Below are 22,239 nucleotides of genomic sequence, written 5' to 3'. Positions count from 1 at the left end.
GACACACAATTTTGTTGAAACCGGTACCAAAAGTTTATAAACGTGATAATTTAATAGAAATGTAGAAATTTTCATGTAATATATAGCATTGAAAAAGGTGGATCTTATTTTCTTCTTTGTTTATTGTTAAGGAAGTGTTCCAGTAGTACATCCTCTCTCCTTGAAAGTCCAACGAAGAGTGCAATGTGGTATACTGCAAGTTATATATTTTGGATATCAGTAAAGCAAATAAATTTAGATTTGAAAATGCTGTGGACAGTTCTTTGAGAAAAGATGTTCTGGAAATGACACACAATGTTTTAGTTCAGTATAATCCTTATGTGAGGTTTGAAGAAAACTATATACCAAATGATAATTGAAGGAAAGGTTTTTGCTTCAAAAGAAAATCATGAGCCTATCAACCAGGTGATGGTTTTTTTTCGTGAACCTAGAGAAGATTCTCGGTGGCATAATGATCCTACAATCCTAAGTACCCTGAGGTTGATGCTATTTTTGAGTCAGTTGATGACACATTTCTATCTACGCAAAAGCCACTGGCTTACAAAACATCAATTACAATAGTATGCTTTGTGATCCTATGATGTAGGTGATCACATGGTCATGTGGGGAACTTAGCTGGTCAATGCCAACTGGACGAGAGCAGGAAACTAAAATTTACAATACTATATCTATGTGAGAATACCATAGGCTCGTGGTTTGACTGGAGTGGGACACTGATGATGATGATGATGATGATGATGATGATGGTTTGAGGTTATCCTTCTAAATGAAATTTCAACCCTGTTATAAATGCAGAGAAATTGACCCAACAACTGATTGTTGATTATTATTGTTTCATAGAATGCAACAGAATGAAATTTATCCACAATGAACACACGGAATTGTGTGTAGATCCACATACTGGCCAGCAGATGCTTTACTCATGAGGACTAAAGAGAAGAAATTGAAATCTGGCTGTACTGTCATTTTACCTTCTTTGTTAACTGGTAGTCCTTGAAATATGATTTAGAATTATTAGGAAGCAGTGGCAATGGTCAGGAAATTTAGAAAGATATTTTTCTGACATTTATATGTAACCCTCTATGGTCGGAGATCAGTAATTCTATCCATTTCTATGAAACGGCAAATAACAGACCAGACGTTACTGTTCGTGTTTTCCACTGTAAAGTAAAGGAACTGATGCATTTGATAAATGAAAAACAAATATTCGGTGAAGTTAAAGCATTTCTATATACTGCTGAGTTCCAAACGAGAGGTTCTCCTCATGTTTAAATGCTACTGAAACTTCAAGATAACTGCAAGTTTAGAGAAGTCACAGATACTGACAAAGTGATTTCTGCAGACATTCCAGAACCTGAAAACACATTCTTAGACAGTTTAGTAAAAGCTCATATGGTTCATGGTCCTTGCAGCAGGTTCAATTGGAAATCAGTCTACACGGTTGGTGGTAAGTGTAAAAAGGAATACCAAAACAGTTCAGCCCTGAAATGAAAGATAATGAACAAGGTTATATCCTTTATTGGAAGAGAAATAACGGTAGAACTATTACCATTCATGTTCAGGGTAATGACGTACAATTCAACAACAGTTACATAATTCACTTTAACCCCCACTTTATTACTTTATTTTCTGGCCTACATCAGTTCAAGTGTTCACAGTGTAAAGTACATTCACAGATATGTCTACAAAAGGAAATGAAGTGCAAACATACAAGTAACTGCTGAAGGTGCTTCAGTTCATGTCGATGAAGTGTAGCCTATTCTTTCTTAAACACCTAATATGAGAGTCCTGATGAAGCTGTATACAGAATCTTCTCCTATCCCATGCACAACCATCTCGTACAGTAATTCACTAACCTGTTCATTTGTCATATAGTTTGTAATTATATCTCTGAGCACAAGTGACATGAATTTCTGACTTTTGAATCAACTCAGCAGGTAACTGGATCACAGGATGAGAAATAGTCCACATCAGGTAACAGTATAAAGTTAGTATGAAGATCATAATGGACCTAGCATGAGGATCCTGATATCTACTAGAGAATTACTATAAGATTGTGATTCAAAACTACTTTGACAAGAGCTCATAACTGTCATCCTGAAACATTTACTACACTAGTGTCCAAAAGTTAAGCATAAGTTACGAGTAAGCAGGGCAACAGGAAATAGACAGCAAATCACATGACATATGCACCTACCAACCTTACGTGTTCGCTCTGTACAGGAAAGGAGTGTTCCCTGCTTTGACTAGCGGCAAAACCGCAAGGTAAACACAGCCAGTGCCTACACCCCATATTCCCCCACTCATGTTTGCCCTGTTATAGTGTGTGGAGTGTAGCCTTGTTGTGAACGTGACAACATAATGGCACAACGACGCCATTTGGACCCCGTTTTGTAGGGTAGAATACTCGGCCACCTGAAGCAGCCAGACACAGACCGAAGTTGCAGTATCCTTGAATGTGCCACAAAGTGTCATTTCCAGGCTTTAGAGATGATTTCAAGACACAGGATATGTTAGTCGTAGGTCAGTACCAGGTCGACCAAGGATAACCACCCCACAGCAGGACCGATACCTGGCCTTAAGCGCCCGACGAAATCAGTGTGCACCTGCAAGACAATTGTTGGCGGAGCTTGCAGCCGTCGCAGGGGATGCCGTTTTCCGGCAAACTGTGTACCGGAGGCTCAGGACAGCAGGGCTGTTTGCCTGACATCCAGTGGTGCGCATCCCACTCACTCCAGCACAGAGATGGGCCCATTTACTGTGGAGCCATCAACATCGAAACTGGACCATGAATGAATGGAGGCATGTGCTTTTCACAGATGAATCCCACTTCAGTTTGCAGAACGATTCTCATCACACATTAATCTGGAGAGAACCGGGTAGCTGATACAACCACAGGAACATCGTGGAACGGGACCAGTATCATGGTGTGGAGCGGCATCATGTTGAATGGCCGTACGGACCTGAACATCTTCATGGGTGGTTCGAGGGACACTGTTAACGCTTGGAGATACAGGGTTGAGGTACTGGGAGCACATGTTCGACTCTTCAGAAGTGCGGTTGGTCCAGACTTCCTCTTAACCCCTTCAGTGGCGGGTTCTGGCAGACCTCCTGTGCCAGAAAGGTGAGGGTTTTTTGGAGGAAATTATTCACTTTTAGGAAGCAAGGAATGAGTAACAATTATTAAGGGAACACATTCATATATTATTCAAGGTTAATAAAAACTTACTTTACACTCTATTTACACTTTTATACTGTAGGACTGTGACGTGGTTTCATAAAATATTGGTGTTTTTAGAATACCGTCAGTGACCAATACATTTTAATTTCAGTCTTTTGTATTATTCCCACCGACAACACTAACGCAATAAACTGCCGAATTTCATAAGAGATTGTTTCTTTCCAAAACTGTGCCCTTGTATGCGGGGATTTATTTACAAGTTTTTCAATGCACTTTTAGCATGCGAATTAGTTACGGTCACTATCAAATTTACGATTTCATCCGTTAGAAAGAGTTCAAAACAGTCAATCGCACTCACCTATGGTAATAATCCAACCCTATCACCAGGATTTCCCGTAAATGGAATTATATTAGGGTTCACACTATCCCCAGGCTTACACTTTTTCCACACGAATGTACGTTCAACATCTCCTACCACCACCTTAGCTTCTGACGTAATATCTTACCACTTGCACTAGAAATACTAAGAAGGTCATCATCCGAAGAATCAATATAATCGTTATCACTATTATCATAAATACTAATGTCACCTAGAGATTCATCTTTGATGTAGTTCCTTATTTTGTCTTCAAACATCTCTTCCGTTTCGCGCTCACCATTTCTGTTTACCTCGTCAGTTGACCAGAGATTGTATATGTAAAGTAGAGAAGATAAGGCATATTTTAGGCCAGAGACTTCATGAACACAGCTGTAAACCATCCCGCCATCTGTTGAGAATACTGGGAAACATTTTCCAAAGATATTACAGTACCCGAGAAATTATTGGGCGATCGCGAAATGAACATTGCAGCTAAATGAGAATTTCTCGGGCGTGCCACTGAAGAGGTTAATGGACGATAATGCCCGACCGTGCCGTGCTGCTCTGGTGGATGAATTTATGGCTGGGGAAGACATTCATTGCATGGACTGGCCAGCAAGGTCTGCGGATCTGAATCCTATAGACCATACCTCGGATGCATTGGGGCGGTGAATTACATCCTGTAAGACTCCACTAAGGACCCTCCAAGACCTTAGCATTACCCTTTTGGATAAATGGGATTGACTGCCACAAGAGCTCTTGGACCATCTGATAGAGAGCATGCCACATCGCTGCGAGGCATGTGTGGCCGTTAGGGGTAACCATACACCCTATTAGCAGCATATTTTGTTGTGAAAGACATTGCCAAGTTTTGTCAGTTGTTGTCAAAGGTGTACATTAACTATCAGAACCTTTCTGACACTGTTTTGTAGGACAAGTTGTGTGACATATGGTGTGTGAGTCAGCTTCTGTATGTTCAGCAATCCGTCTGACATTCCTATCAGGCGGTATGGACTCGTTTAGTGATTATGCTTAACTTTTGGACACTAGTGAACTTAACCACCTTCATCATATTTCATGGAATCCTTGTTGGAATACACAACTGCATCTGATAATTTTCTACACATAATTTACTTCACCATACTCTTCAATAATATACAATGATGGATGGTGTATTTATGGAAGGGCATCCCTTTAAAAAACATCTGTTCTTTGTTAAAGATGTTTCTAATAATGTCCACAAAGTGTGGAATGCTGGACCTTAGCACCATGTTGAATTTCACATTTTCTCTTCTTTATGAGGTAAGTGGTTTGGGGAAGAGACAGAAATCAGGACTTCAGGGTTTTTAATAATCTTCTCTTATTTATGGATATTTCTAAATGTTCATGAAATGTGGAATATGTGAAACTTCACTGATTCCTCATCTTAAAGGACCTCTTTAAACACACCTTTTAAATGTTGTTACTTTTAGGCAGAATTTACACCTTCAAGTTTTCAATCAATTTAACTCGAGACATGGCGACATACAACTGTCCGCGGCTAAATACAGGTTGGGGCAAATAAATACCAACATGATCTAAAGCCTAGCCCTGTGCCTTGTTTATAGTTATACAAAATGCCAGACAAATGGGAAACTCACTGTTGCTTCATGTGGTGGGGACTACCAGTTTTGAAGATAAAATACCAAATTACCTATTCTATCTTCAAAGAAGCTGCTATACAATGTGCATGGATGTTTATTCTGCTAGTACCATAAAATTTAAATCTTGGTAGACTGAGTTATAAGCAACCTATAGTACGCGCACTTTTTCTTGAGCCCTAGTTCCCATTCGTTACTATGGAGATCCGGGCTCAAGATAAAGTGCGTGTATAGTACAGAAGCAGATAATTGTGATATCCTGATTTTTTGAACATTCGGAGAGTAACTGGAAAAACTGATCTTGTTGGCACAAAAACTAAGGAGAAGATGTTAACCAGGTTGCAATATACTGTATTCCATCACATCATGTAAACCTTAACTCCTAATGTACTTTACATATTACTATTTCAAAAGAGAAAAGTTAAGCCAGTAAATGTCTAGATTCAGTAATAAAAAATACAAAAACATTAACAATACTTGCCTGTAATAACGAAGGATCTGATCACTGATGGGTTTTCCTGATAATCTCTGCCTTCGATCACTCATGACAGGGTCTACTTTATTGATTTGAACATCTGAACAGCATTATTTAGCTAAATATCATCACATAACAGAATGGAAAATGACACTATGTCACACTGTTATGAGAGTTATGAAAATGATTGCCATATTGCAACCTTGGTAAAATTCTCATAGTAATATTCAGGTAAAAAAACCTTCTATACAACAAACACTATGTAATAAGAATGGTCATGCAGAAAGAAATGGACAATATAACTGTAACACTACAGTTCAAACACAGCATCTATGAAGGAAACTTTTAGATATACATGTAGAGTGTTTATGGCAGGGTGCCAGGTTGTCGTCAATTAAGAATTAGAAACAGGTAACTAAGTTTTAATAGTCATGAAGTAGGCCTACTTACTCTTCGTGAATGATGTCAGTGATATCCTACTAGTTCATGTTTCTTGTACTGTATTCCGATATTTGAAATCTTATTTCAGTTCACAGTATTTAGAAATGCTTTAATATTTTGTTAGTGTTACTATCCACAAGTTCAGTGTTCTGTAAAGTCAACAATTATTACAAGTATTTTATGTTGCAGTATTGTATTTCATATACTGTACTATGGCAATTAAGTTATTGACATGTAGAATAAACCAAGTACAGTAGAAGCCATTTATAGCGAGAATTCATAGCGGCAAAAAAATTTCTCGCTATAGCGGATTGTCACAAAGGTAAATTGAATTTAAGGGTTCCACCTTTTCAATACAATACAATTCTGTTGCACATGATTATGTTACAGCATGTTTAATGCGGTACCGGTTTTGACACATTCCTCTTGCTCGGTTTATGTGATAGACTGATGATGACACTAAAAATTGTGTTGAAACCGGCACGACAATAAACCTGTTGGAACATAATCCTGTGCAACAGAATTGTATTGTATTGCAAAGGTGGAACCCTTGAATTCAATTTACCTTTGTGATTCTCAGTTCAATACGGAAAAACTATGAAGTTATTAACTTTGAATAGCGGACTGTCATTATATTACATTTTTTGTAAAAGAAGTAAGTATAAATAACAACCTAATCGATACTTTATTAATGCCTCAGGCAAAATTGAATAAAATTAAAACTTACAGGACATGTTTTGACCACTTAGTGGTCCTCTTCAGCTGTATAAATAAAGAACTGAAAAGAAAAACATTATGACAATAAGCACAAATAAAAGTTCTTTGGAGACTCCTTTGATAAAAATGGAGGTCATCAGAATAGGTCATCCTGCCTCTCGTTCTTGTTTGGAAAAGATGTTTATTCTGCGCTGTCTAGAGGGTTTGTCTTTGAGCGCGACCTGGTGAAGTAACGATGTGAAACAGTTTGACAGTTCATGGAAAGCTCTGGAGAGAAGGGAAGTAGAGTTTTATCGTCATCTAAAATAACATGTGAGGGAGGAGGGAGATTGGGCTGTGCTTCTGCGATGTCGTGTTTGATTATATCTCTTGTTCGTCTAGTCTGTTTCATGTCTACCCATTCTAAGTATTTGCTAATATTCTCATATAAGATGTTTTTATGCTCGTTGTTTTCGTTGAGATTCTCTTCACCGTTTTCAAATTTATCAAGAACGATGTGGATGTTATCCAGGTTGTTCATAAGATTACCTTTATTAATCATACAGATAATTTGAAGGTCCTGTTTTATACTGGTGAATTTGTGGTTGAACTCTTTCATATGGGATCCCATGGCAGAGAATCTTTTGTATCTTTCAGCATTGACGTGTTCTTGATATCTAATTGAGAAGTTCCTTCCAGATTGTCCCACGTAAGTTTTTTTACATTGAGCACAAGTCAGCTTATAAATACCCGATTCCTGGAATTCGTCATCTTTAAGTTTATTAGCTTTATTATGACTAAAGAATCTATGTTTCGTGTTGTTGTTTGTAGAGAAGGCTACCTTGGTATTGTGTTTCTTGAATAAGTTGGTGATTTCGTAAATCTTCGGGTTATTAAAGGTGAATTTTACATATCCTTTTTCTTTTTCTGAATGCTGTTTAAGTTTAATTTGTTGTTGGTATTTGCATTTAGTGATGATTTTATTGATGAATTTCAAACTGAAACCATTATGTAGAGCCTGTTGACAAATGAAAGAAAGTTCCTTTTTTCTGTCTGTTACTGTTAGCGGAATTTCAAAGGCTCTGTTGACGATACTATAATAAGCTGATTTCTTTTGCGAGATGGGATGTAAAGAATCACTTTTGATTGTAGTCGGGGTAAATGTGGGTTTCCTGTTATTTTAAATTGGAAATGGTTGTCTTTACGAATTGTTTGGATATCCAGAAAATTGAGTATGCCTTTCTCTTCTTCTTCAGCTGTAAATTTTATGTTTGGGTCTAAATTATTCAAAGTATTAAGGATACTGTGACTATCATTTATTTCCTTGTTAATTATGGCATAGTTATCATCAACATATCGAAGCCAGAGATCGAGTCCTTTAATGTGACCTACTGTCTGAGTGTGTTCCAAAAAGTCGAGGTAAATGTTAGCTAAAATTCCAGAAGCCGGCGCTCCCATTGGAAGTCCATCTTGCTGATATATTTTATTATTAAAAGAGAAGAAATTGTGGTTCAAAACGAATTCCAAGATAGTAATGAAGTTTTCTATTTCAGGTATACTGATACGTTTGTGAATTAATAAATTCGTCTTTATAATCTCAATGGTGCTCTTAATAGGAATGTTCGTGTACATGTCCTTGATGTCGAAGGAACTTGTTACATGAGATGAAGTTAACTTAAAATCTTTAATAGCAATGCAGAACTCTTTGGAGTTTTTTATTGAAGATTTGGTATAAAATACGTAGTTATGAGTTAAGAACCTATGAATAAATTGGGATATTTTGTATGTGGGGCTTCTCCGAAAATTAATTATAGGTCTCATAGGTGCATCCTTTTTATGTAATTTAGGCATAGCTCTTGCTTTAGGAAGTCCTGGATTCATATTAATGAGTTTTTTAATATCTTGGTCGTTAAAAAGGAAGGAGCTTTGCTTCAGTATCCCTTTCAAATTCTTTTGAATTTTTAGGGTGGGGTCTTTCTCAATTACCTTAAATTTGTTGTTAGTGAAAAAAGTTTCTGTTTTATTGATGTATTCGGTTTCATTTAATATTACTACTGTTCCACCTTTATCAGCTTTCGTTATCACTACATCACTTTGTCTAATTTTACGCTGAAGATCCTTCTCGATTTTAGTGTTTGTGGAATTGGTTAGTAACCCTCTAATTATGGAGGGAATTTTTTCCTTTGCTTCGTACCGTACATCATTCTGAATATCGACTGGAAGGGTTTGTATGGCTGTCTCTGTTTCTGCTAAAGTTTGTATTAATACTTGTCTGTTATCGAAACTATGCCAATTGTGATTAGGCCCTTTGCTTAATAATTGTAATTCTTGTTCTGTAAACGTCGTGTTCGACAAGTTCATGAAGGGGGGTGGGAATTCTTCACAATTAAAAGAAGATTTAGGTTGATGCTTATTTAGATTTGTTGGGGGATTGTTTTTTAGGTTTTCTAACTTCTTATTCAAAGTTGTACGTTTTTTGTTTATTAGAATTTCAACTTTATCTCTGCCATATTTTTGTACAGAATCCCATTCTAGCGGAACTAAGTTACTAGAAGCAGAAAGGTGCGCTAGGTAAAGCTCCCGGTTGAGGAAGGATTTCTTCCTATACATAAATTTAATTTCTCGTTTAAGCCATATGCGGTTAACTGTTCTTTGTGTAGATTTTTGGAAAACCGAGCGTATGTTGTTTCTTTGTGCCCCTTTTAAGAATTTAGGAATTAGATTATTATTTAGCCATTCTTTAAGGAAATATATATCTGTGCTTACTTTTGCAAGTTTCATCTTCAGATTAAGATAGATGTTCGTAATGTTTCCTGCTTGGTTAGCATTCGTATTACAAGTTGTCCATTTCATGACCGTATCGATGTTTCACTAACAACAAATTTAAGGTAATTGAGAAAGACCCTACCCTAAAAATTCAAAAGAATTTGAAAGGGATACTGAAGCAAAGCTCCTTCCTTTTTAACGACCAAGATATTAAAAAACTCATTAATATGAATCCAGGACTTCCTAAAGCAAGAGCTATGCCTAAATTACATAAAAAGGATGCACCTATGAGACCTATAATTAATTTTCGGAGAAGCCCCACATACAAAATATCCCAATTTATTCATAGGTTCTTAACTCATAACTACGTATTTTATACCAAATCTTCAATAAAAAACTCCAAAGAGTTCTGCATTGCTATTAAAGATTTTAAGTTAACTTCATCTCATGTAACAAGTTCCTTCGACATCAAGGACATGTACACGAACATTCCTATTAAGAGCACCATTGAGATTATAAAGACGAATTTATTAATTCACAAACGTATCAGTATACCCGAAATAGAAAACTTCATTACTATCTTGGAATTCGTTTTGAACCACAATTTCTTCTCTTTTAATAATAAAATGTATCAGCAAGATGGACTTCCAATGGGAGCGCCGGCTTCTGGAATTTTAGCTAACATTTACCTCGACTTTTTGGAACACACTCAGACAGTAGGTCACATTAAAGGACTCGATCTCTGGCTTCGATATGTTGATGATAACTATGCCATAATTAACAAGGAAATAAATGATAGTCACAGTATCCTTAATACTTTGAATAATTTAGACCCAAACATAAAATTTACAGCTGAAGAAGAAGAGAAAGGCATACTCAATTTTCTGGATATCCAAGCAATTCGTAAAGACAACCATTTCCAATTTAAAATAACAGGAAACCCACTTTTACCCCGACTACAATCAAAAGTGATTCTTTACATCCCATCTCGCAAAAGAAATCAGCTTATTATAGTATCGTCAACAGAGCCTTTGAAATTCCGCTAACAGTAACAGACAGAAAAAAGGAACTTTCTTTCATTTGTCAACAGGCTCTACATAATGGTTTCAGTTTGAAATTCATCAATAAAATCATCACTAAATGCAAATACCAACAACAAATTAAACTTAAACAGCATTCAGAAAAAGAAAAAGGATATGTAAAATTCACCTTTAATAACCCGAAGATTTACGAAATCACCAACTTATTCAAGAAACACAATACTAAGGTAGCCTTCTCTACAAACAACAACACGAAACATAGATTCTTTAGTCATAATAAAGCTAATAAACTTAAAGATGACGAATTCCAGGAATCGGGTATTTATAAGCTGACTTGTGCTCAATGTAAAAAAACTTACGTGGGACAATCTGGAAGGAACTTCTCAATTAGATATCAAGAACACGTCAATGCTGAAAGATACAAAAGATTCTCTGCCATGGGATCCCATATGAAAGAGTCCAACCACAAATTCACCAGTATAAAACAGGACCTTCAAATTATCTGTATGATTAATAAAGGTAATCTTATGAACAACCTGGAAAACATCCACATCGTTCTTGATAAATTTGAAAACGGTGAAGAGAATCTCAACGAAAACAACGAGCATAAAAACATCTTATATGAGAATATTAGCAAATACTTAGAATGGGTAGACATGAAACAGACTAGACGAACAAGAGATATAATCAAACACGACATCGCAGAAGCACAGCCCAATCTCCCTCCTCCCTCACATGTTATTTTAGATGACGATAAAACTCTACTTCCCTTCTCTCCAGAGCTTTCCATGAACTGTCAAACTGTTTCACATCATTACTTCACCAGGTCGCGCTCAAAGACAAACCCTCTAGACAGCGCAGAATAAACATCTTTTCCAAACAAGAACGAGAGGCAGGATGACCTATTCTGATGACCTCCATTTTTATCAAAGGAGTCTCCAAAGAACTTTTATTTGTGCTTATTGTCATAATGTTTTTCTTTTCAGTTCTTTATTTATACAGCTGAAGAGGAACACTAAGTGGTCAAAACATGTCCTGTAAGTTTTAATTTTATTCAATTTTGCCTGAGGCATGAATAAAGTATCAATTAGGTGGTTATTTATACTTACTTCTTGATTAAACATCTATACGGTCATGAAATGGACAACTTTTTTGTAAAAGTCGGGAAAACCCCCCACGCACATTAAAATCAGTATGAAACGGCAATCAGTTTGTTCAAAACTTGCGTTTTCGCGAATGATATCCACACTACGGCTTACTCGTTTGTTATTTTTTTGAAATCTTATACTACATGAAAGTGGATGTTTAATTTCATTCTGAAAATAATATAGTATCATTCCAGAGGTCTCTGTGGCAAAATTTCAGTTTTCTTTTTCAAACAGCGTCACCTAACCTAACAGTATATTTATCATGAAAACATATTTCAAGTGCATATTTACTCTGCCATATCTTAGAAGTTTATCACATTCTTACCAAATTTCAGTGTATAACATTAAAATTAGCAATCGCTTACTTCAGCTTTTATTTCTAATGAGTTAACAACTGCTATCGGCCACGTCATTTACGCATTTCTTACGTGTTCCTCTTTCACTTCGAAATTTCTTTTAGAGAACAGAAGTTGATGGGTATTACTAATATACTCCAACACTGCCTTTGAATGTTGACGAGAGAGCTCACAAATGTACATAGCGAGAAAACGATACGGTTCAATGACTGATCGCATTTCGTGGCAAATGTTTGTTTTCTTATTCAAACAGCGTCACCTAACCTAACTTACCCGTACTATATATATATATCACGGAAACATATTCCACGCACCAGTAGAGAAATAACATACTCGCTATAAATGTACGTGGAAATAATAGACTCTCCAAAATTTAACCAGATGCAAGAAAATATAAACTAACCCCTGAAATCAATGATGCACTCTACCATATCTTGAAGTGTATCCCATTCTTAGTTAATTGTAGTATTTTAGTATAACGATCGTTTACTTAAACCTTTATTTTTAACGAGCTAACAACTGCTATCGACTACATTATTTAAGTATTTATTACGAAAATATATTCTCCTCTTTCATTTCTGTCTTTCTTTACAGAACAGCAGTTGACGGGTATCACTAATTGACTCTGACATCACTTCTGAATGTCGACGAGAGAACTCGCAAGTGCACATAGCGAGAAAACGATACCATACTGAAGATGATTGATTGCATTTTGTGGCAAACGTTTCAGTCTCCTTATTCAAACAGCATCACCTAATCTAACATAACCGTACTATATGCATCATGAAAACATATTTCAAGTGCCAGTAGAGAAATGATAACCTTCTAGCTATAAATTTAGATGATAATAAGCCTTTCTGAAATTTAACCAGGTGCGAAAAAATATAAACTAACATCTGAAATCAAAGATGCACTTCAACATATCTTGATGTGTATCCCATTCTTATTTAATTGCAGTATTTAGCATAATATTAAGCGATCGTTTACTTCAACCCTTAATTTTAACGAGTTAACAACTGCTCTCAGACACATTTACGCAGTTATTACGGAAACATGTTCTGTTCTTTCATTTCTATTTCTCTTTACGGAACAGCAGACGACGGGCATTACTAAATGACTCTGACATCGCTTTCCAATGTCTACAAGAGAGCTTGCTAGTAGACAAAGGGAAGAAACGATACTGAAGACGATCAATCGCATGCAATATAATGGCTGGGTGCATAAATATCGGTAACAGAAAAAAATTGCGCATGCTTAATCACTCGTAATAACGGAGGAGTCAGTGACGCTGTAACCGAAGGATAATACATAGTTTAATATAGGAATTCTGAAGAGACAGACAAAATCTGGCGTTATAATGGGGTAGTCGTTATATACCGTACTCGCTATAGCGGACCTTTACTGTACTCTTTTCTTTTTCTGAAAGGGCTAAAATTAGCAATGAAGAATGATGACTGGACAGTATCCCGTGTACAAATATTTTAAATTAGGCAGTTTGGCTTGGGATGTTTAATGTCACTCTTATCTGAAAGGTTAGGTTGCCACGATTTCTGTTTCCTGTAATTGTGACGGCAACTGAACTAACCTCCCCTCCACTCTCCAACTGTTCTTGGTTTGAGATCAAAACTTCAGTCTTTCACTGTGATTTTAACATGCTTATAGGGAAGTGTTCAGGAAATGAAAAACTGAGGCAATTCAATCAAGAATTTGGGGAATGGGTTTTTAGTACTGGAGGTGTTATTTTGTGCTGTAAACTCCATAAAGTTAAGGTATTGGCTCAAACGAGTTTTAATGTTTATTGAGAACACTGTGGTACCGGTATGCATTACAGATGTTTAACAAGATTTTCTGCCATGGAGAACAGATAGGGATCTTCTTCAAATACGGTCTTGCTAGGTAATTTCCTATTTAAAAAAAAAAAAAAAAAATTGTGCCAGCTTCAGATCCTTCTAAGTGAAGTACATCAGTCAGCAAATTCCTGAAGAATGAACACTTAGAAAAAATTATATATCCTTTTGTTTTGATGATATGTTAAAGAAAACAAGATCATTAGTTCTCAACAATAAAGATATGGTTTCAGTGGAAGAAACAAATCATCTAAATGGGAGATGAATAGGTGTAATGAAAGAAAATCGACCTGGGGAAGTGTTTCTTTTAACATGTGAAGTTCTAGAGAAAGTAAATCATTCCACTATTGCAGCGCTGTTTGATGATGCTATGAAGCTACTCTAGCCAAATGGTGTAAAGAGGGAAAACATACGCTCTCCCGTACATAACCAAGGGAAGGAAAAGATGTAAACTCTTTACCCCAAAATGGTCCATATTACGAGTCTCATGCACGGTGTGCATAGAGTGGCAGAAGAGGTTCGAAGCAACTACCCTGATGCAGACAGGTTAATTTCTAATGGGAAGAAAATTTTGCTGAAAGATCCACTTGTAAACAAGATAAAAGAAACATCACCTACCTACCTCTCCCTGCTCAACCTAGCCTTACTCGCTGTGGGACATGGCTAGATGCTATACAATATTAATGAAGAAATTGATACTATTCCTTTGAGATGGGCAAGAATGTGATCCTTCTGGTTTGTCATGTATTAAAATTGTGCAGGATTTGATTTCTTCTAAGAGCTTGGTCAGAAACTTAGCAAACATAACATCAGACATCAACAGAATATCAAGATCAATCATTCATCTTGAAATTGCATGGCTTCCACTTCATGTGATGCAATGGAAATTGTAAAACAAACCGAGGATGACCTAAAACGGGCAAAAGGTGAAGTGGTGAATGGCGATACAATTAGTGCAAAATTGGAAAGGGTCCTGCTGTCTAATATAGGTTATTCTACACTTCATACAAGATAAGTGACATCTTTGTGGACATGAAGCAAAATTTGAGGATTCTAAGGCAGAATTTTCGCTGGATGAAATAACTTTGTTCAATTTGCTCCTATTAGATCATGTAGTGGAGCTTCTCCGGGTATAAAGACATCTTGTCCGACAAATGAAGAGCCTTCAAGTTTGCTTACTTGATAATGCATGTGATTATCCAGTGTAATTTCACTGACAGAGGGAACTAATGCCAGGTAAGGATATTTTATTCTCGTTTTTATAAACAATTTGCTGATTAGACACTAGCCAAGTACTTCATCACTGATGTTCTTTTTTTTTTTTTTTTTTTTTTTTTTTTTTTTTTTTTTTTTTTTTTTTTTAAACTTTTCAGGGTATGTGACCTTTTATAGCTGAAGGGGAAGTGGAACAGAGAACTTTCTGATAGATGATAGAAATAATATGTAACCAGTAATGATTATGAGATATCGTTATCACTATCACTATCACTATCAGCCATATTCAATCGTTTTTACGATGTGGCCTCTTTAAGTCCGAAGCAAGGTAGGTTTTCATGAGGTCTCTCCATCTGGGACGGTCTTGAGCGATGTTCTGCCAATTGATCCCAGTAATCTTCCGGATGTCTTTATCCCATCTGTCCGGTGGTCTTCCCCTTGGTCTGAGATGATGTTTCGGACACCACTCAAGCACAAGCTTTGTCCACCTACCATCAGTTCTCCGAGCAAGATATCGTTATATGTGAATTAATTCAACTGTAAGATCACATTTTATACACAAATGAATTAATATGCGAGGTCAAAATTTTTGTCTTTTTGGGTCACATCTGAATGCTTTTTAGGTCAATCTATGGCATGTTTTAAATAATTTTAGGTGATTAAAATCCACATCCTATCGATGAGATACATTCACAGCATAATAATTAATATAAGGGCTATTCAAAGGATACACTGATAAGAAGACTCCATAATTTCATCCCCTGGAGGAGTCAGCTTGTTCATGAGTTCAGCATTTGGCAACTGGTTCAAGGTGCGATTACTGAAGTCACTCAATCGCTCGTACTCCTTCCCTCGGTATACGAACACCTGTAACAGTATCCGAAAAGAGTCAATATTAAAGAGGAGGTAACTATTTTGACACAGAGTAAGTTGCTATATACTGAGCAAGTTGATTGCATAGTTAGAGGTGCGTAGCTGTGAGCTTGCATTTAAGAGATGGTGGGTTCAAATCCCACCATTGGCAGTGAACAACACACATTCTTTAACATCACACCACATGGAAATGCGCATCTCCCATTGTGATAATTAATCAAACAAATACTTGTGATGCAACACAGGATTTCCACGCTCATCACCAAATTTATGTGTAGTGTTTTTAACATGACATTTTTCTGTAAAGAGAGAGCGATTTTATTTTTATTTATTTTGACTATCCTCAACTGAAGACTGCCCTGAGGGACAAAGTATACAGTAAAACAAGACAGATTTTGAAAGTAATAATGAGTTGATTAAATACTGATTGGTTAGCACATTTGACATATGTTTAAAAAGTTTATAATACATAATATATATAATGGGTGTGATAGAATCCAACAGACTGCACTGGGCTGGACATGTACAGAGGATGCAGGATAACAGAGCATAAGTAGATCTATACAAGGGATCTCTTAATGGGAAAATACCTTCAGGAAGACCCCGAAGCACCTGGAAGAAGGAGATCAACAAGATATGCCGGATCGTCCAAACTGATAACTGGGAAGAGCAGGCTCAAGATTGAAAAGGATGGAAGAGGATTGCGAGATTGGCATGGGAACTTCATATCCCTCAGAAGCCTATGGAGTGAGTGTATTAGGAGATGTGGTTCTTCAGGATTTGGATCGAATATTTCAAGGCAGTCACTGTAACTTCTACAAATGTAAAGAGGATAAGAACTCCACCTAATCAATACTTATTTATTATTATTATTATTATTATTATTATTATTAATAATACAGGACCGGTTTCGACCCTAACGGGTCATCTTCAGCTGGACATACTTATACGTATAACACATAGTACAATTGTAAACATTACCCTATTTAGAAAGGAATGTCTTGTGATGGTGACATGAGTAGGGCATTCGTCAAATTACGCATCTGAGAAAAGTGAATATTCTTAAACTTAAAACTAACGTATAAGTATACATGAGATAAAGCAACATATGCATAGAACACTTTCATGCTTGTGAAAGTTCGCGTTTATGACTTGCACTGTTTCTTAGTTCTTCAATTTGACTAAAATTTAAAACTAACATATAAGCATTCATAAAATAATAACATGTGCGTAAAACACTTTCATGCTAGTGAATGTTCGAGTTTCTTGCATTATTTCTTAATTCTTCCGTTTAAGTGTTTTAATAAGTCCAGTTGTCCACATTTGTGCATTATGTTAAAAAACTCAGTAGCTTGAATTATAATATGAGTTACATTTAAAATACTAATATCACATTTTAAAAATATTTTGCCACATGTACACAAAGGATAAGAACATTTTGCATCTCTAAAAAATAAAATATAGATGTAGTATAGAAGGCTTGGAAGGAAGTGTAGAAATTACAGCTTGTCGTATATAAAATCCAGTTGTTTACATTAAAGGATGAGTCGTAGTGTTCTTTGCCATATTAAGATGATGATGTGTTACAATAAACCAGAGTGGAGGTACCTTCTCTTTTGTAGTTGTGTGATATTGTAGAAATTATTGCTATTGTGGTCTTGAAGTTGTAGATGGTTTGAGAGCACGTTGTGTACAGTATGTGCAGTATGTACTGTGGTGAACATAAATTGTTAAGTGCCAAGTTCATCTCGAGCTTACACAAAGTTCAAATTGGTTTACATGTATTTCAAAAGATTCCGTTTATCGAGTTCCAACTCGTGCTTGTACAACCCTTCGCAGCCTGTTTTGAATTGACACTTAGTGAAAAAGTGACTACAAATTTGAATCCTTAACTGCCAAGTTCATCTCTATCCTAAGCTTTTAAAATTTTATGTGCATTTTGAGACGATTGTGTTTGTTGAATCCTAACTTATATTTATACTACACTCGTGGCAGGCAACATTTAATGGAAAATTGTCTGAAAAATTTGATTCTTCATTGCTAAGTTCATTTCGAACTTCCGCGTAGTTTTGTTGTGTTGTGTGTTTTTTGGAGGATTAAGTTTTTGTGTCCTAACTCATGTTTGTACAGTTTTGATTCACCTTTCATGGACCATTTTGATGACTAACAATTTCTGACCTTGTAATTCACTATTTTATGTCTGTTTTACTCTTGTTTAATCATAATGCTGTAACATTTTATGCTTTAAGGCTTTAAGTTAATAAAACTAATATGTCTACATGTATACGCCTATGCCTATTTCTCACATTTTGGCTGAAGATGACGCTAAATAGCGTTGAAACTAGTTCCAAGTAAAAATAAGTTGTAAATAAACATTATAACATTTATTTGTATCGCAAAGGTGGACCCTTTAAGTTACCTATCTTACGTTCTCAGTTCAATACGGACAAAAAAATAAATTCTTAGATTTAAATGAAACAGAGACCGCGAACCTCGTCAACGACAGTAAAGGCTGAGTCCTTTAATGCTTAAGCAATGAAGGATGGTCTTGTATTTCATAGAGCTTCCCCATGCGAGCAGAAACTGAGGACTTGAGTAAGCGTTTCTACCTAGTTGTGGCAATCTCAGCAATGGTCAGTGTTCATGGTCCTGCCTAGAATACCTTGTACAGCCGCTACGTTGCTTGTCATTTTCAAGGTATCACTCCATTCTCTACAAGATAATCCTTCAAGGTAACTAACCCACTGATTGACTACAGGGTGTTGACGTAAAAGGATAACTCCTTACCCTTTCTGTGGGTGGTCACACCACTTACTAACTTCAACTTCTCTCAATTTGGTTCTTATTTTCTGGGAGTCTAAAAACCATCCTTTTTATTCAACATTCTGTCATCTGGTGTTCGATGAAGCCTTTTCAAACTATTCAAGCCTTCTTCTTTTGGTTCCCTAGTATTTAGCATGTAAGAATCTTTGAAATTAAAGAGTATTCTAAGGGCAATAATGCACTGAAGAACAGCCTCCGAACAGGAATGGAATGGTCCTAGTCCCTTGAATTTCCTAGGACTGTATAGCATGATGTCCAGGGTAGTGGGAACTTGTATGATTTCTTTCAATGTGCATCCGATCATTTTATCTGAATCTTCAAGGAATTTTACAGGAAACTGTTCAGAGGGAATTGTTTGAAACTGGTAAACAAGAGATGGACAAATTGAATACAGAATATTTGATTAATTTACAAAAGAGATGAGGATGACAGAGATTCTAACTTGTTTCTGAGATCAATTATTGAAGCTTAAGAGTTGAAAGTGATAATACTATCAAAATTCACTCCCAATTATTTATTAATTCTCCTGGAGAGATGCTCGACATTTCTTTCATAAGTTGAGATATCTTCACCTTTAATAATATTGATAAATATTGACTTGGACAGATTAATATTCAAATCAATCTCAGTGAATCCTTGAAATGCCATTTATGCAAGTTCGAGAGCAGATCATTTATCTTTCCCGATAATGATGGTATCATCCACGAAGCCTAAGACTGTTAACGGCTTAAGGTCAGGTGTTGCACGAAATCCATATTCTGTTGCAACAGGTTTCTTGTTGAATTCTTCCAAGATATGATCAGTTGCAAGATTGTGTAATGTTGGAGATAAAGGAGATCCCTGCAAAAGTCTCCTTTAAGTGGTATTGACTTTGTTTTGAAGTGGTTACATTCAATTTGTGTTTGATTTCCTTTGTGTAATAAGGCAGAACAAAGCTTTGAGGAAGTAGTGGAATTTTCCAATGTTCTTCTACAATGTTCATGGCCTATGTAGTCTAAGTTTTTATGAATATCAAGAAAAATTACAGTAGCATTGCTGCTATTCTTCTTCACACATTGTAATATCAATTGCAATATGGATGTGTTCGGTACTGTGCCAGGTTAATTTGTGAAACCTCTTTGGTGCTCATTAAACACCTTCAGCCAGAGACACCGTCAGCACACAGAGGGCCTTCAATGTATCCTACAGACGATACGCAGTCAATTTGCCAGCAACTCAATACAAGCGTCCAAATTTTTCAGCACTATATCCAAGAACTGCACATTTTCTGGCTTTCTCATCTTGAACCACTTGACCTTGTTCACTCTGACTGACCTGTCTGTTTGCTTTTTGTGGTTAGAGACTTCATTGTGATCTGTATTGACAGTTATCAGTTCCAAAAAGAACTTTGTTATTTAAGGTCAACATAATCGTGATGAGTAACATGTTTCTGCTTGTTTCAAGCCATTATCAGCTGACAAATAATTAATGGTAGAAAATAATCATTCTCTTACAAACTAAAAGATAAACATTAAAAATTGTACATTAAAACATTTCAACCTTCATGAGGATCCTTAAAATTAATGTCTCTTGAAAAAAGTGGAATGTCATGTTAAAATCAATGCACATTACCCTTCTTTCTAGAAGATACAACTCAGAAAATCATTCTGAAAGAGGAAATTCTGTTAGCAATTCAGAAAATAGCCGTTGATATGTCACCCAGTCCTGATCAGGTGTTCATGAGAATTGTCAGAGGACATGGTTGCTGATGTAATTTCTTTCATAGCTACCCATATGCTTCAACAAAGCAAGAACAATATTAATATTTAAATCTTTTAGAGATTAGTAAATGGACAGGAATCACTAGAATTTTACATTAAAGGCATTTCATTACATGCAGGTGTACCGACATGAGGCAGTAACCATTTATGCAGTGTGATCCATAAATATTACATTTTTTTGAAAGGACAACACTAATGCTGCAATCTATTGGTCGATACTTGAACCACGCTAGGGTACTCCTTAGCAACCTGTACGCGTCTCAGTTTTGTATGATCAGTGGATGCAGAAAATGAGAGGTTTGCCTAACCAGAATTATAGGAATAACTTATTTGCATGACCTCGATTTAATGTAAACCCGCATTTAACGGAAGAAATTTTCAGGCCAGAAAATTATTCCACAAGGGCAATGCAATTTTATATTCAATTTAATGTAATTCACAATAGGGCAAAACACACATTTAGCATTAAGGAAATGTTAAAATTCTCAAATATTAATTTCTATTCATTTTGGTTATGGGACATTAAGAAGCTATGAAAAAGACTTCGTAAGCTTGCTAAGGATGATTCAAGGCAGAAGAGGAATTTAGAGTGCAGGTGTTAGGTAACCTATCCTCCTCCATTCATATCGTACGACCTAACCACCAAAGCTGCTTCGTATTGTTCATAGAATTCAATCCTAATTTAGCTGTTAGATCCTCCTTATGAATACTCTTTTGCCATTGTTGCTACCTGTTGGTGTATGAAATCATTCTCACTACTTTCACGTCTGTTATCTCTAACACAGGGTAATGTGACCAATGGCAAAACAGGCGGAAGGGTCACCCCAATTTTGTGGTCGTAAACATGAGAGAACTTTGCTTATAAGATCGTGGAATATCAGAATTTTACTAGACAGTAATACGAGACCTGAAAAACAAACAATTCTTTCACACATTCGAAGGCTAAACATCGACATTGCCACATTAAGTGAAACTAGATTGCTGAATAAGGGGAAAACTTACTGAATCTATTTCAGGCTATACCATCTTCTGGAAAGGGAAAATGAAGGTGAACATCAAATTTATGATGTTGGATTTGCAGTGAAAACTAAACTGGTAAACATGCTTAGGTTAAGTCCTATTGAAGTTAATGAAAGATTCATGACCCTCTGCATACCACTCTCTGAAGATAAATTTATCACTCTAATCTCTGCTTATGCCTCTACTTTGGACAGCTATGAAAATTCTGAGAATCAATTCTACCATCAGCTGAATACAATACACACAATTCCATTTACCAACTAGATATAAGACTACATGGAAGGACCCACGTTCAAAACACTGGCACCTCATTGAATTATGTCATAACTCGACAGCGTGAAAAGAAAGATATCCTTATCACAAAGTCAGCTAGAAACATCGATGACTGTTGAAAGGATCATAGACTTCTCATCAGCCAACTCAGAATTTTGGTGCGCCAGAAACAACATACTCATCTCACAAACCCTTTAAGGAAAAAATTTAATGCCTCCAAATTTCAACATGAAACTGTTTCTAAAGAATTCCAAAATGCCATAACAGAGCAGCTGATTTCCAATCCAATTAATACCAAGGATGTAGAGCTGGAATGGGCCACAGTTC

General features: G+C 36.2%; 1 protein-coding gene across 1 annotated transcript in view; it reads right to left on the bottom strand.

The window, feature by feature from the left end:
• mbc (myoblast city) overlaps positions 1 to 22,239 on the bottom strand; it is a 413,292-nt gene that overhangs the window by 131,751 nt on the left and 259,302 nt on the right. The window contains exons 26-27 of the mRNA XM_068228569.1: positions 15,895 to 16,030; positions 5,661 to 5,754 (exon numbers count right to left, since the gene is read on the bottom strand). Coding sequence (XP_068084670.1) covers positions 5,661 to 5,754; positions 15,895 to 16,030 — 230 coding nt within the window. The remainder of the gene's footprint in view (positions 1 to 5,660; positions 5,755 to 15,894; positions 16,031 to 22,239) is intronic.

Source organism: Anabrus simplex, chromosome 7 (genome assembly GCF_040414725.1).
Source record: "Anabrus simplex isolate iqAnaSimp1 chromosome 7, ASM4041472v1, whole genome shotgun sequence".
Taxonomy (NCBI): Eukaryota; Metazoa; Arthropoda; class Insecta; order Orthoptera; family Tettigoniidae; genus Anabrus; species Anabrus simplex.
Note: the sequence above shows the minus strand (reverse complement) of the source record. Positions and strands in the feature narration are given on the sequence as shown.